General features: G+C 40.7%; 1 protein-coding gene across 1 annotated transcript in view; it reads right to left on the minus strand.

Annotated features, from left to right (window-relative positions):
- Nucleotides 1–16,932, minus strand: part of LOC308385708 (sodium/hydrogen exchanger 9-like) — a 62,816-nt gene that overhangs the window by 19,632 nt on the left and 26,252 nt on the right. Inside the window, exons 10-12 of the mRNA XM_080864823.1 lie at nt 15,714–15,827; nt 12,751–12,862; nt 11,734–11,887 (exon numbers count right to left, since the gene is read on the minus strand). Of these exons, the coding sequence (XP_080720949.1) occupies nt 11,734–11,887; nt 12,751–12,862; nt 15,714–15,827 (380 nt within the window). The remainder of the gene's footprint in view (nt 1–11,733; nt 11,888–12,750; nt 12,863–15,713; nt 15,828–16,932) is intronic.

The following is a 16,932-nucleotide window of genomic DNA, read 5'->3' on the forward strand; positions in this document are numbered from 1 at the left end:
GATTAACAAAATAAAAACAGTAATAATACCACTAATAATAAAATATTGTAAATCCTAAACTAGGGGATACAAACTAAGTACTCAAAATCCTGAGTATAAAACTCAGGATCATGATCAGTAGTATTACATGTGATCAGTTACAAAGGTGCTTTCTGCTCAAACTACTTTGTTAGATAAATCCATTATAGCTTATGTTTCAGCTGTTTTGAGTGTAAAAGAAAGTGTAGGCACTATTAGATAAATGAAATGTTGGAAAAATAACAATTTTTCAATATAACGTAGTAGGAAATTTATATTTATATGTATTTTTGACTATTTATTTTCTCATCTTAGAACAAGTTAACCATAGCACAATGCCATCTTCTATCTAGATCCTGCTGTGCATCATATTATATACAAAGCAATGTAAAAAACAACAAAGAATATTATTACTGAATGTCAGTATTTCCTCACTGTGTGAAACAGTGTCACTTCAGCAGGAAGGAGCGTTTTTAGCTTTGTAGCCAGCTGAGTTGCTGGAGGTATCCAAAGATGGCTGGGAGTGGAGAAGCCTGTGCGAGCCAAAGATATTATTATTGTACAGAATTAATTTCCCCTCTTGCTGTCCACCTGCATGTCTCAGCATGTCATAAGGAAACTAAATTTAGTCTCGTGGACTTTGCGGGACAGTAACTGTCCAAAAGGATGCAACGTAACATCCCAATACTGCACAAATCCAACATGAATTCTTTTTTAACAATGTTTATTTTAGTCTTAGAGGGTCTACATGCATAGTGATAATATTATCAATGCTAAAGAAAGTTAAAGGTGAGTTTGGCAAGAACTACTAGTGGCTGTGAGTTTTTGTGAAGTAAGTAAAGAAGTAAAAAGTAAAGATGCTCAGATATTGAGCTGAAGGCTGAACTGCTTTATGACATCAACTTGAATAATGACTGTTAATAACTTACAAAGTGATTGAAAATATATTATTCGCCTCTTGCATTACTGCTGACAAGTCACCGCGTTGGCATCAGGGAAATCAAACCAGATTTAATCACAAATTTATTAATCTTTCAATAAGTCTGTTACTAGTCTAGTGGCATTTGCCGGCAACTGCTACATCATTCAACCCCTTTAGCATGTCTTGATTTCTCCTTCTTTCCTGTTCTCACTCCTGCCAAACTACCCTAAAGGATATGAGATCAAGTGCCTTCTTTTGAGCCACGGCAGGCTCTAAGGGGATGTCTTAATCTTTGGTTGTCGTATTTGGATGCTGCCATCTCTTTCTTGTTGAGGATCAAGGGTGATGTCTGCCGACACCACCTAAATACATCAGGAGAATCTCGGAGAAAGAAATCACTGGTAACAAGACTAACTTGACAAAGCAATTCCAATAACTTCATCCTGTTTTGTATTTTATATGTTGCCCAGGGAAATGGGCTTGTTTCTTTCCACTGCAGAGGCAACTGTAGGAATGGTTGAATGGTTAACAGCACTCTGCTTTTAGATTATTCAGTATAGAGTACTTTGCTCCATAATGCCGGCTGTACAATGTAAAATTTGTCTCCTACGACTGCAGCCAGCTGGTCTGAACATTAGTCAAATGTACCTGATAAATCGCACGTCTCAAAAACTGGTATACTGTCATGTCTGGAGATGCACAGATGAATGTGTTGCAGCCACACAAGTGGCCTGCGATAGCTGATTCTGGGTTTTGACAGGGATATTATCAACAGGCTATCTTCCACCTGCTCACTCATCTGCTGCCTCATCATCCTCTACCTTCCTCAAAATGCTGCTGCTGCTGCTGCTGTGGGGGAGATTGTTCTCTATATGTAGGTGCTGATGAAATTTTGAGGGCGAGTGGTGAATTATTTAAGAGGGAGGATTATGAAAGCAGTTTCTTGGCGCGTTGCTGGCGGGTATGAATCGATATGAGTCCTCCCCAGCCCCAACCCTTCCTTTCTTTTTTCTTTTTTGCCTTTGCTCCCCCTGAAACCACGGACCCTCTGAACAGAAGTCCAGACACATGGGCAGGGGGCCGTGGCAGCCTGGACAGCCAGATGTACTGTGCCCCATGAAATACAGTAGATGAGAAAGCAAGCAGAAACAAGACGGGATTGTTTATCTCTGTGTGTGTGTTTGAGCGTGCAAGAGATACAGAAGGGTCTAATTCAGACTGACCACATCCACGGGAACAGATGGCGCACTCAATGGCTGCCAAGACTGTTCTCCTTTTCCTCTGGTTCTGCCTTGGGGCAGGGGTCTAACAGTCAGGAGGCCGTACACTCAGATGCTGGGCACACATACACACAAACCCACATTTCTGTGGTGAAGTGTCACCCATAGCTATGTGCTGGTTGGTTCGCACAGATGCCTTCAATGAAGATTTGATTGTATGGGCTTGATTTGTGCAGTGCCAATGCTCGGAGGCTTTCGAGGCCGAATAAACGACCATGTTCCCAGCACTCATTCTCCCGTTTCACTTGATTGTCTCTCAGTGAGTTAGTCTGCATCCATTTCGCTCTCTGTCTCTAGCCACCACCCCACACAGACACTCAGCTCCCTTCTATCTGCTGAAACAATACATTTTTCCTTCTTTCCTCATCTGTGTATTGGGAGTCCACATTTGACCAGCACTTTTGTCCTCTCTCTGGGTGATGATTTCCTGACTCTAGAAATAACAGTTGGGACTAAGAGTGCAGATTTCGGATCAAATGGTTAGGTTTTAGCCTTGTGGCTAGCCTTTGATATATATATCAAATCAAATGTTTTCTTTGCTACCCATAAGTCGGCATTTTGAATTAGGTATCTCAAATTTTACCACTTCCTGACTCAAACTTAAAATAGCTCATAATTGAGGAAATAACTTGATATTTTTAGTTATTTTGTAATAAAATCTAGGCAAAAAAGTGCTGTGTAGGGAAATGAGCTTCTCTAAATGTTTGCATGCTGACATAAACATTCAACTCGAAGCATCACTTTGGAAAGTTACAGCCTCAAAGAGATGTCCCAGACAGTATATGAAGATGTAGATTTTTAATGTGTCTCACCTTCTTGACTTCAGTGCTGCATTCCAAGTCTTGCCAATTAAGCTGTGAGTAAAATGTTTTAATAATTCATAAAAAACGAAGGCCCAAACTGTGAAAATAAGAACTAGGTTGTAAAGAAAATCATTTTCTTTTATGCAGTACAAAAATGAACTTGACTCAATTGATTCTTTCAATCTTTTCTGGCTGTCTCTCTCTCATTTTCTTTCTCCATCTTTCCTTCCAATGTGCCTGCCGTTAATTCTTCAAGAGGCAGACGGCTGAAATTATAGAGGGCTAAAAATAATGGCTCTATAAATAAAAGGTACCCATTGCGAGTGATTGAGAGGTGAGGTCGCGAGGCAGCTGGGGATGCTGGGAAAGCTGAATTCATTAGCCTTCTCCACTTCCAAAAGGAAGCTCCCACAACTCTCACACAAAAACAAACTGCACAGCCTCCTTGTAAACAGCACGCACAGTGATGCCGCCCTGGGATCCAGAGTGCTTCGAACTCTCTTCCTCTCTCTACCTCTGCAGCTCTCTGCAGTGCTGCAAATTTTGGCCCCGTCGATACCATCCATCAGTCCTCATTACCGCTTTCATTCTGAGCAGTCCATGCAGTCTGCATTCTTATAGCACTGTTCATCCACCAGCAGAGTGGAAAAATGTGCGCACACGTGCATTTGCATCTGTGAATACGTGAGAGGGCGTGCAGCAGAAGCACCCCACGTCTATTTTACTATTCAAACTCATGTGTGGATCCTCTTTGAGCCCACAGACACCTACCAATGTTACACACAAAACATACTGATCCAGTCCCAATATATTCTTCCCCACCTGTTTCCCTCTTTCTTTAAAAAGACCAAAAAAAATGTTCATCCACAAACCCTGTGTTTATTCCATTTGCATATTTTGCATCCTCATGCGAAATGTCCCTATTTCTGTATTTATAGCATCATTGTTCCCTGAAACACTCACATGAATAGACACACATGTGGCTGCTTCTCTTGCCCTGATGTTCCTTTTAATGGTCCTCCTCCTCCCTCTGTATTGACGTCATATCCATTAGGTCGTGCCTCTGGGCCTTTTTAGTGAAAGCTGAAGCACAGGGCTCCAGTGTATGAGTCCTCCGTCCAGAGTCAATCTCCACCTGATAAACTTGCTGTATTGGCCGATCTGACAGATGCGGTTACCACGGCAATCTGTTTAGTCTTTGCACACTGCTACGACTATCAATCCACTATGAGAGTAACCTATTGAACTGTGTAGGAAAACCAGCACACCAAGAGCAGGTTGGATGCTCCCCTCAAGCTATCACCTTTTTTTGTCTGCATCCACAAACACACACACACACACACACACACACACACACACACACACACACACACACACACACACACACACACACACACACACACACACACACACACACACACACACACACACACACACACTATCTACACTCCTATGTGTGTTGATAGGTAAGGTAAGGTAGGACTATCTGTATCTGGTGCCCGAGAGTAACCCTGGCAGGCTAATGTGAAGAGATAACATTTCATGTCTGATCAGCATCAGAATCAGAATTTACCTTCATCTCCCAGCTTCCATCTGTCTCACGATGCTCCTCTTCAATAACATCCTTACCTAGGTCCCTACCTGTTCCAGGAACTAACCTTTTTTAAGACCTCGAATATGGCACTGAAGTCTCATCAACGCTGTAACCTTACAAGCTGAACTCCGTGACTGTTTTCCTCCTTCATAAATACAGAATGAGTTTGAAATACAACTTCAGCCTAAGCATAGCAACGATTGCCAGGCTTCACTGGTATCAGTGTTGTGTTGCTTTGCCTAGACAAAACTGGCTAATGCCTGCTTGAGGTCATGAATATTTGGAGCTGAGAGCTCCTGCTGGAAAAAGACCAAGGGTGTATTTTGTTGGCAGATCCTCTTCCCTGAAGAGAGTCATCTGAAATGTTAAGTTAAAACCCGGCTCTTGGACACTTCAGAAGCTTAATCAGTGGTTGGTGCGGCTGGCTGAACTCACAAGTCCCCACTGTGTGAGAGCAATGAGACTAATACAATGAAAAATAAGATTTAACTTTCGGTACAGCAAAGGATGGGGAGAACAGAGACGTAAGGATAACAAAAACAAAACAAAAACAATAAGAAGAATAAGAAGTAAGCTGCCTTTTATATTGAAAAACAACAGTGACAAAGTGTTCAGGGCTCAGTATTATAGCTTCAATCCATCACTGGATCATTGGCCTTCATTAATAATGAATGTGTTTTGTTGGCATACAAAGTGGAGTGCAAAAAATGGACAGATGCATGTTATGTGACAAAACAGACTGACAGGGAGACAGCTACCTAACCCCCTCAATCTATTCATTAAAAGGACTAAAGAAAGACGAGCATTCTTACAAGTTCTGATGTTCACAAGGCTATTGTACAGCTAAGATTGAAATCTCAATACTGAATATATATTGCATTTTTTAAGGGAAGAAATTATAGTATTTGTTCCCTGTCTAAATTTCAAAGTCATTCCTTGTTGTAGATTTGTTTTCTAATACACACCTTTCTTGTGTTTTTCCATCTTCCTTTGTTGCAAAGCAATCACTTTGACTGAACAGAATAAAGAATATACCAATGATGGATTTAAGCTTCTGTCTCTCTGTCCCCGTTGTCTTCTTTCATTAACAGAAGGGGCAAACCTATGCAGCAGCCATTCATCTTTGGAGTTCTTTGAAGTATCTTCCCTCCGATCAGGTTGACGTCTCTTTATTATGGGCAGTGTGTATTTGCCTGTGTACATGAGGATATGTGGCTGACTTTCCTCTCTCCTTCAGCCTACTATGAAGAGGGAGGATCTACACGTGTTAAGTCTTGTTCTAATACTTGGATAAGACTTGAAAAGGGCAAAAACTGCAAATGTACATTATAATTTGATGAAAGCTGCTGTTAAAGCTCCCAATATTGACACTTGAGAGGCAGATGGATGTCAAAGGCACAGAAAGAGAAGGCGAGAGGGAGTGAGAAAGAGATAAGAGGTCAGTGGGGCATGAAGGAGAGTAAGTGACATCAGTTTTCCACCCGTCCATCTGTCCTCTCAAAACAAGCAGGCCAGTCATCAGCCAGACTCCAGCTGTTATGCCTTAGCCTCCAAATTTTGAGGCTAAGGCATAACACACACACACACACACACACACACACACACACACACACACACACACACACACACACACACACACACACACACACACACACACACACACACACACGCGCAGCAGAGAGCAAAGCCTGCCCTCAATAGGCACCATGAAGTATTTTGAAATGGCATAATTTCACAAAGGGCAAATGGGATACATGGGAGCTTTCTTCTCTTCTCACATCCTCGATCAATCATCTTCACAACATGAAGAACGCAGGTTACACAAGTCTATAGCCGACCTAGGCTCTTTGTGAGGCTGTACAATGCAAGAGCTGAGATTTTAGTAAAATGCTTACAATGATACTGTTAATAGTGATAGCTGGCAGTTAATTTTCACTATGCTTTCTGTCACAAGTTAGCCTCCTTGTTGTAGCTATGCACAGAGCTTATGTTGATAGAAATAACCTGTGTTTCCCCCAAAATTTGATTCTTTGGGGGTATTACTTCAAAACTAATTAAAAATGACTGAATTGACTGAACTCACATTTTTATTAAAACATTAAAAACACAAAGACGTATTCTGGTAATTACCAGTACTGTTAATTTAGGGCAGCTGTGGCATAAACCTTACATTGTGCGTTGGTTTAGTAATTTTAAGCAATGTATGTTTTTTTGCCAATAAATGCATGAGTATGCAAAGCACCAGTTCACTGCTAGTAATAGATGATCATAAATAATAACAGTGATTGAGGAAAATGATGACATTCAAACTGAAATGGCTTGAAGGGGACATGACTGGCTATTCTTCAAAGCCTACTGGCCCCAGACTGCTCACTGTGACTGAGTTTCAAATCCCCCAAGGGGCACCCTGCCACCTCCAGCCCACATTAAAGCCGAGGAGACGGACCGAGACTGAGAACACACACTATGCATCTGAGTGTGTCTCTGCGTTTTGTTTTTTCCACAGGCCAACATATAATTATGTCAACTATTTATAGCTGTTATAATTATTGGTGCCATGCATCAGATGAATATAGCAAAAATAAAAATGATTTGAAAGTAACTTGTTCTGAAGTCCACTGCAATCTGCCCCAATGTTTAAACACTGGCTTTGCAATAACAATAAAATTCCTCCTGCTGTCAGACTTTACTGCACTGCATCAAGGTTGAGCTTTCATCTTTGGTTGGTTAGCTCCTCCTGCACTTGATTGCACTTCAGTGAAAACAGAACCCCCTTTTTTTGTTCCTTTTTAATGTTATTTTTGGAGTCTTTATTTTGGGAGTTGGTCTTCCAAAATTTGTGTTGCACCCCCTGCTGAGTACAACAACATCTCTGGAGGTTGCCGTTGAGCTTACGAAAGAAGCGCAACAATGCAGAGGAGGAGAACCAGAGAATATAACGATTACACGGCTTTGCAGTTGCGTCTCAATATATCAATAATTACAAGGGACTGTACGATCAAGAAAAATAGCATTTTCATTACCACGTGCAGTAAGGTGTAAATAATCAGTTTATTTTGTGGCATCATGATGAAACTCATGCTGCTGTGAGTGTGGGCAATAATGTACCCTGAAATTGAGACTGAAATGGAGGAACTGTAGAGGGAGAGGAGGACTGGGAGACAGTCTAGCTTTAAAAGCACATTTCATCAAGTGAAGTGTGATGTCTGGACAGTGAGCTGAAAACTGAGGGAGTCTTTTATTACACAGTGCTCATATGGTCCATGGTTTTAACAGTCTATCTAAGCATGCAGCACATGAATTTCACATTGCAGTCTAAAAGACTCTTCACCCCCTCTAAGCTCAGCTCACTCGTGTGTAGCATGCATCAATGGATTTGTATTCGTGTACTTGTTTGTGTGTCTGTGTAGCACAACGTGAGCCTCTATAGATAGAAGAATAGAGGGGAAAAAAAACAGTGCAATCAAATACATTTTCCCCCATTTGTGCCTGGCTATAAAAGCTACTTTCTTTGTCCTTCTTGAATTCTTGTGTCCACTTTGTGGTTAGAAAACTCCCAGTATCTTTTATAATGAGAGATAAAATTCTGATGTCAGTTTGTAAACAACCTTCACTGACAGATAATCTGGTCATTTCCTGTCTTAGGCAGTCATGTAAAAAAATGAAAGTTTCCTATGAAGTCCAGTGAAACAACAAAGAACACCCCATGCCCTCATTATCTTGTTAAACCACCTTGAGCAGCAGTAACTGGAAGAAATCATTTTCTGTCTCTCACATGGTTGTGGAAGAATTTAGGCCAACTCTTCTTTACACCATTGTTTCAGTTCATCGAGGTTTGAAGGCACTCCTTTACGCACAGCTCTCTTAAGGTCCTGCTTTTCAATCAGGTTCAAGTCCAGACTTGAACAGGGCAAAGGCAAAAACATGATTATTTTATTTGCCAGCCATTCTGTTGCAGACTCTTGGCTGTGTTTGGGAGCATTGTGCTGTTGCACAACTCAATCTGGACCAAGCTTTAGGTGATGGGCAGATGGTCTCACATTTGACTCTAGAATACTTTAGTATACAGAGTTTATAATAAACTCAATGAGTGCAAGCTGCCCAAGTCCTTTTGCTGCAAAACAAATCCAAATGGCAACTGTCAAGTACCCCACCGTGCTTGACAGTTGGTATGAGGTGTTCACGCTGATATGCTGTGCTTGGTTTTTACTAAACATGGTACTGCACATTATGGCCAAACATCTCTGCTTTGATGTCGTCCGTCCAAAGGACATTGCTTCCAGATGTCTTGAAGTTTGTTCAGATGCAACTTTGCAAAGCTAAGCTGTGCTCCCATGTTGTTTTTAGATAGAAGAGGCTTTCTCCAGGTAACTATCCAAATAAGCCATATTTGTTCAGTCTTTTAACTAAACTATTTTTCTGTCATGCACTTTAACATTTAAGGTCTGTAGACTCACAGACAGTATCTCTTGTGTTGTTGTTTTTTTTCCCTGTAACGTCCACGCCTGGGAAAATTATGTAATTTTGTTAGCACATACCTGATCGCTCCATACAAGCAAAACTGCCAAAACTTCTGTTTTATCGAGCTGCTCACACTTGCTGATTATCAGTTAATCAAGTGCATCTGATTAACAGCACCTGGCTGCTGGTTACCCATTTAATTCCCATGGAGGCAGAAAGGGTGTGCTTAAGTTTTTCACAAGTCTACGCATGTAAGAGCACTCTGATATGCTTTTATGCACCCACATATCTTTTCAGTAGCAAATTACCTATAATAGAAGAGAATACGACATAAAGAAGTCTCGCCGTAGCATTTATAAATAGCACTTTACATACAGATTTTTGTACCTTTGCTTTCTGACCAAGAGGCAGTGCAGACTCCCAAATATTTCTCCTTAGTTTTACAAGTTATAGCTTCTTGTGTTTTTCAAGTTCTTTCTAACTCTGCACACCCTCTTGCACTGTATATACAGAAATAATTTTACACAGAGTACAACTTTCAAAGACTCCTCCACAAAACCACTTTATATTTCAAAGATGGAATAGGAGGTAAATTTGCTCCAGGTGAAGAAATGTAATGTATTATTCACCAAAATGAAGTCTTTCAAAATTGCTTCTTGTCCCTTTACTTCATGCAATCGGTTGAGGGAAGGGAGATGAAGAGGGAAGCAGTCGTGGGAGTTTGGGATGGGAAGTGAGGAAAAGAGTTATTCTCTGAAACATGACAGCCCTGGAGGCACGACGCACTGTACTGTGATGCGTTGACGGAATGACTACTCATAAAGACAGTCATGTCATGTGGATAAACAGCGGGCAGATGCATTATTCAGGACAAATATCCACAGGTGCACATGTAGAGTATGTACACAGACACAAAAGCAAGAAGAAGGGAGGGAGTGGGAGGTATAACAGCAATACAACTCAACAGCTCTCTCTAAATGTAAGGGTCTAACATAATGGATGTAAAGATTTACAGTACATGCCAGTACAAATCAAATTAAAGAAATATACATGATTTAACCAGCTAGAGATGGTTGTGGGTGGAAATGAGAGTAGATCAGCAGTTTCTGAAACATTGCGATGCTCCATGATGAATTCAGTAGGTTGTCTTGACCATATCTACATGTGTAAATGAGTTGCTGCCACGTTATTGGCCAATTAGATATTTGTATTATCAGTTAACTGAGCAAGTGTACCTAATAGAGTGTCTGATTTTTGTATATGTTTTGTTTTTTTTACTTTAGCTGTACAAAAAGCTTTACAAAATGTTTCTCGTCCCACAAATGTTGGCAAATCTGCTCTCCATGGCACTGGCCGTCCTTTGGTTGCAACTCAGTGTCTCGCTCAAGGACACTTCAGTATGCGGAGTGGCTGAGGACTGAACTGCTTGATTAGTGGACAGCCAAATGCCTTAAAACGTTCGCAAAGCAGTTCAGCTTGTACCACACAAAAGAGGAGGGTTTGTGGATACAAATCCAGCACCCGGGGAGATCTCACACGGATACTGGCTCTTTCTCTGGTTCATAAACTGTAGAATTACAATTAAATGAAGCTTATTTGACTATAAAAGCTCAAATGAACAACTAGATTCAATTACAAAAGCCAATCTGCAATTCATTAGCAGCAGGTTAGCTCCAGGTTTTGCTTCTCATCACAAATTGTGCTGCTGTGTGTTTCAATTTCCCATCAAAGGAGCTTTTGGACCTACTGTACAGCTGGACTGACGCAATCCTACAAGCCAGATCTCATCCTAAGATCCTCAGGCACACATTTAGCTCTTCTTTACTTACTGTATATTCTTTTACTGTTTTGTTTTTTGTTGTTTTTTTGCCCTTGATCAACATTTGTTTATGGTTTATCTTTTCCACTTAACAAAATTTGTCCATATTCATCATTTTATTAATTTTTATTGAAGTGTCATTTATCCTTGAAAATCAGGCCGTGTTCACTATTATGTACTTCCTATTATTATACCGAACACTTTGCTTTTAGTTGATTTGTAAGGATATCTTTCTTAGAGTTGCATCAAGCTGAAACCATGTACACCGCACAGACTTCTTTCACAGACTGTGGGAGTCAATTATACCACTGTGATCTGGGCCATAGATTACCCTTTAACAATATAAGTATCTAATTACCGCCTTGCATCCTTTACGCCTCTTCTGTGCTCTTTAATCATTACCACCCACTGGCCTTGATCGCAGTATACAGACTTTAAATCTTTCGATATGCGCGCCCATATATATATATATATATATATATATATATATATATATATATATATATATATATATATATGAGCACATATTTTACTATTATCTGTGTGGAGCACCTGTGCACTCCAGCTGTGCCAGTCACTAATGGAGGGCACGTTTGCACAAAGGCTGTGTGTGGATGGTGAGGAAGAAGAGGAGGGGGCTTCAGAATTCAAATGTGCTCCTTTTACAAAGAGCTGTTGTATTTTGAGAGAGAATACATGTGAGAGTCTAATTAAGTAAATTTGTGGGCACTGGCAGAACAAATGAAGAAGACACAGATGGGCAGATGGAGAGACAGGACGACAGGTCTTTCGCGCATCCCACTATCTGTATCACTCGACAAGGTGTTTGAACCAACCTGATGTCCAGACGCCGCAGCATGGGATCAGCAGCCGTACCAAGTACCCAGATGGTGAAGACAATCATCAGCAGGGTGGTGGTGAAGATGGTGTGACTCACTTCTTTAGCTGTGACTTTTACAGCCAGTCTAAAAGCCACAGCCCCCCTCAAACCTGAGGCAAGAGAAGACATTTCTGAGCAAACAGCTGGATTAATGCCTTCCATTAAACCACCAAATAACCATCTACCAACCAATTACACAGAAACTGAGCCAGTTAATAACTCTGTCAATGGGTAACACATAACACCCTGACAGTCACTATCATTGACCACTTGCTGACCAGCAAATAGCCCTGAAACAAACTCCAAGATTTCTGTACAGTGGTGACATAATGCTTAAAGCCAAAACAATTCCCAGAGCAAATCCTTTTCTGCCACGAGAAAAAAAAGAAAGATGAGGGAGGTGATAGCGGCGACGGTGGGGGAGTTTTGAAAAACAGCAAAACAAGAGCTTTTTATAAAGAAACCTTACGTAAGACGTAAAGTGGGTCAGACAAGCAGAGAAACATGCTGCTGTGGCGCTACCCCACATCAAAGGTTCCCTTCCCCTGCATCATCAAATCACTCAGGGTGCCAACCGCTAGTCTCAGATACCTCAGATAAGTAAGACTAAGACTTCTATATATGCTTCCACTCACAGGTAACAAATAGATAAAAAGCTTCTTTAAAAAACATAAATCTCAAATTCAGACAGTATTGATTAATGCAAAAATTCTTCCTCCAACAAGGTGAATTATTCTAAACCCCGAGGTAGGTGCTGGTCTTTGTGTTCGCCTTAACTGACTTAATGCGCACACCAGCTCGCACTTGTTCCACAGAGGACACATTTTCTCAGCATCTCTACTCATGCCATTAGCTGCAGGCGAAGAGGAGAGTGGAATAATTAGAGCTTTCATGGGATAAATCAGGGTGAAAGTTTTCTTCTTGTCCCCCCCTTCTCTCGTAGCAAAAACAACAACTAGAATGAAAAGTGTACCTGCAAACATCATGAAGTGCTGGAACTTGCAAGGTATCTTGTTTGTGCGACCCAGGTTCAGCAGGAAAGATAAGGGGTAGATGTTGAATGCTCTTGAAATAAAGACGGACAGCTGTATGCATTGAATGCAGATTAAGGAGAACATTTATGAGACTTGCAGGTTTCACGGAAAGTTGATCATTCGGTCTTATACTGTCGAAAATCTGCCGGGGAATAAAAAAGTGCCGTAAATCACACTGGTTAACTGGATATCATTGATAAGTAATCACATTTTTTGCTCAATTTTCTGCATCCAGAAATAAATAAATGCAACACTGTGAGGTCAGGCTATAGACGTCCACCTGTGAATAACACTAAATATTACGCATGTGCGCAAACACGCGAAGAAAAAAAATCTCTGGATATTTTCCGTTTGGGATGAAAACACGGCAACGTGGCACCATGCCAAGGCATGAAGCCAATCAGGCTGCGCCAGCTGTCTCTGCCCTCCACACACACTTTGATGTCTCACGTAGGATGAGACTGAATGCTAAGTGTCCTGGGCAGAAGTTATCAAGATGATATCTGTACAATTACCAGGGAGATAGCTGCCATCCAGGATACACGTCACGTCATCGGTCATGCTTTTAGAAGAAGTTAGAAATACAGCCTCAGATCCTCTCATAGGTTTTTTTTCCCCTTTTTGATAGTCTGACGTAAGTTAAGGGTAAGCTGAGTGAACCAAAGTGAAGAGGGTTTGGAAAGCTCTTTGCTCTTAAAAAAGAAAAAAAAAGATCCTCTTTGAAATTTGTTGCATGAAAACTAATCTGTGCAGACAGGTAACCCTTCTTTGGTATCAGAAAGAGAAGGGATTTGAGTTTATCCTTAGTAAGTCTAAATATAACGGTATAAATAAAGGGACCAATATTTTAGGCAGGACACCTCGGCCTGACAGGGCTATTACTAAAACAGTACTCCCTCGCACCCTGCAGTCAATATTACATCTCACGCACCCTATGGATTTTCAAAAGCAATATCCTGCTCCCAAAAGCAGTCATTTTTCTTTATCAAAGGCCTCTGAGCTATTCGAATGGAGGTAATTAAGCACTTTCATCTCAGCCTCATTTCCAATAAAGCCCATCTCTATTGTCACTGGCAAAGGCTGCAAGCTACAGCGATTAAAATCTACAGCATAACCAAAGAGCGATTAACAGGGTGGAATCACTGGGGTTATTTCTTTTTCATAGACACTTTTAGAGCCGTAAAACTGGAAACCGACATCCACTTATTCATGTTTGTCCATCCGGTTGATCTTCCTGTATATGTAGATAGCTAGCCGGAGCTTTTTAAAACTCCGATTAAATTCCTGTGCACTTGTTCCCCACATTTCCTGACTTCCATCTAATGAAGGCGGATTGCCAAAAACACATTTTAAAGAAATCAGACCCAATGCTCAAATCATTTGTTTCTTTTCTTTCTTTCTTTTTTTGCTGGACATAAGAGTACTGGAATAAAGAATCTGCTCAGTCAACTATTTCTACGGCCCCTTTGACCCTATGGTAGAAGATGGATTGTAATAATAATTGCTGGCCATCTGGGCACTGGACTGTGAAAGAACAGCTCCTTGGAGTGCAGCCACTAGAGTCGCTCCTCCAGCATACACTATGGTCGTGCCAGCTCTCAGGAAAGGACAATTGTACAGCAAGCAGCCATCAGTCCATCACTGCCCAATCATTTCTCTCAGAAAGCAAAGCTGACGGATACAATAAAGCTTCTGAACACGAGACATCTGTTATGATAGTAAGATTTTTCTATTTATCATTAAAGAGCAGATCGTTTTTTGATAAGATGACTCGAGTTCTATCGCCATTGTACTCTGGTCTACAGAGGCTGCTGCCAGGGGAGAAACATATGCATCTCCTGCCTGTGATGGATTTCTTCCTGTATCATATTTGACACTATATGCAAAATATTAAATCTAGATAGAAGCTATGATCGTTGGATGTCTCCGAGCATATTTTTTTCAAAACCTGGCATTTATTTTTGATATCAACTGTGATTTTTTTCTGCTAAACAGCATAAACATCTAGATGTCAAGACTAGCTGATTAATGTAACAGCTTTTTGGTCTAATTTTAAACACTGTAAAGTGACAGAAAAGTAAGAAAAATGGCAAATTCTCTCATTTTCGTTGCTATAAGATAAACGTGAGGCGGCACGGTGGTGTGATAGTTAGCACTGATGTCTTACACCAAGAAGATTCAAATCAGCCAGGCAGCTTAGGGCTCGTTTGTGTAGAGTTTGCATATTCTCCTTCCCACAGTCCAAACACATTCATGTTAATTGGTGATTCTAAACTGGCTGTAGGTGTGAATGGTTGTTAGCCCTAAAACTTGTCCGGGGTGGGGCTGCTTGCTCTACGATAGCTGGAATATTTTTGCTGATTAATTTTGTGCTTCGTTATTCACATTCACAATATGATTCATATTTGAAATGCAACCAATCAATATTTTCTCATTTTTGTGCAAAAGACAGAACAGAAAGCGTAAATCTTTACATCGTGTTAAAGATGCAGAAAAAGCTAAAACAGCGTCATCTTCAATCCGCTAAATGAAAGAACGGTAAGATTATTTTAAACAGCAAAAAGATTTAAACAGTTTAATTACAGCGTTGCTAAAGAAAAACCAAACAAAAACATCAGTAACAATAAGAATCTGTAGAGATCTTGACTGCCGGAAACCAGCTGGATGACATTTGCAGAGCTCTCAAGATCACCGCCCCTCCCTCTCTCCCCAAGGACTGGGGAAGTAACAGTATTGCAATGAGGTAGCAAGAAATACAACAGGATAACCAGTATGATCTACTAAATGACTTGTCATTAAACTAATAGGAGACAGAACTGAGTCCTATTCCTGAGATGGGAGTGGAATTCAGAAGCTGCACAACAGGGGGTAAAGTCCTCTGTCATACAGCAGAAAAGGATACAAGTGCCCCAGAAATGAAGTATGGTTCAAATTTATGGCAAGTGAACTTCAACAATATATATCCCATGTAGCCGAAGATGGAAATCTCCCCGAGGAAGTTGAAGACTTCAAAGAGCTGCAAATTATAAAAGGAATTGAGAGGATCATGAGAGAGATGTGTGTATGCTTGCTGTTAGAAACACATAAATCTATTTACAGAGTTTCATTCTGGGTATCTGCCTCCCCTTGAGGACAAATGGGCCAAACAAGCAGGGCACAAGTGAGTGTTTATGGTTAGGCCATATTAAGGTTAAGGTAGGGGTCAGAATCAGCCGAGCACTGAGTACACAATGAGTGACATCCTCTGAAAAAACAACTTTGTGTGCCGAAAGATGGCTGAAAGTGAAGTAGAGGAATGGATAAATAGCATTAGATCTGTACAAACACGACAAATCCAGTGTTTATGTTATTCCCTTTGAGGCGGCAGCTGCAAACATCTACAGCTCGAGGGCATAATGTGGTTTCCTGTAACAGCAGACATGTTCTTGTCATCATCTTTGTGTGAAATAATTTCATTTGAAGCGTACTGGGGATAAAACAGCACATCTTTAGGGACCCAAAAAGTCATATGCTAATGAACTCTGCTTTTTATTAGAAGATTATTACAACTCATCGACTCAGGCTCCAGCTTGTCATGTTCTAAGCCAAGCTGAGGAACTTTGGTGTCATATACTGTTCATGCAATGGCATTAAAGAGATGATACAATTTCATTAACCATATTTTTTATTTCTTATATGATTTAGAGCTCTGGTTAAAAAAAAAAGATATCCAGCTGAATAAGTGCACTTTTTGGGGATCATAGAAAGAAAAGTATCGGTCCCACTAGCTATTCAACTACTGCCTGTATACACTCAATCACATTTTACCATAAGCTGCATGTATAAACCCTAAAAAATACAGATAGAGGCATTCTGCCAAGTGAACATGCTCTCCTGCATAGCCAGTCCACTTTATAGGCAGAGGCTTCAACTGTGCTGCCTTTTAGGAGTGTCTGTGATAAACAGTTAGCTGCACTATGGTGCTGATAATGAATAATAAATGCACAAATAAGTATATGTGTGTACTTCTGATTTGTTTTGCTCCTCTATGAAGCTTGCTGGCAAAGTGTGACAGTGTGCTAGCCTCCATCTGTGCTCAGCCTTTTAAGTAGATAGCTGGAGACTGATGTCCCACACGGACG

The sequence above is a fragment of the Rhamphochromis sp. 'chilingali' genome (assembly GCF_963969265.1).
Source record: "Rhamphochromis sp. 'chilingali' genome assembly, chromosome: 18".
Lineage (NCBI taxonomy): Eukaryota > Metazoa > Chordata > Actinopteri > Cichliformes > Cichlidae > Rhamphochromis > Rhamphochromis sp. 'chilingali'.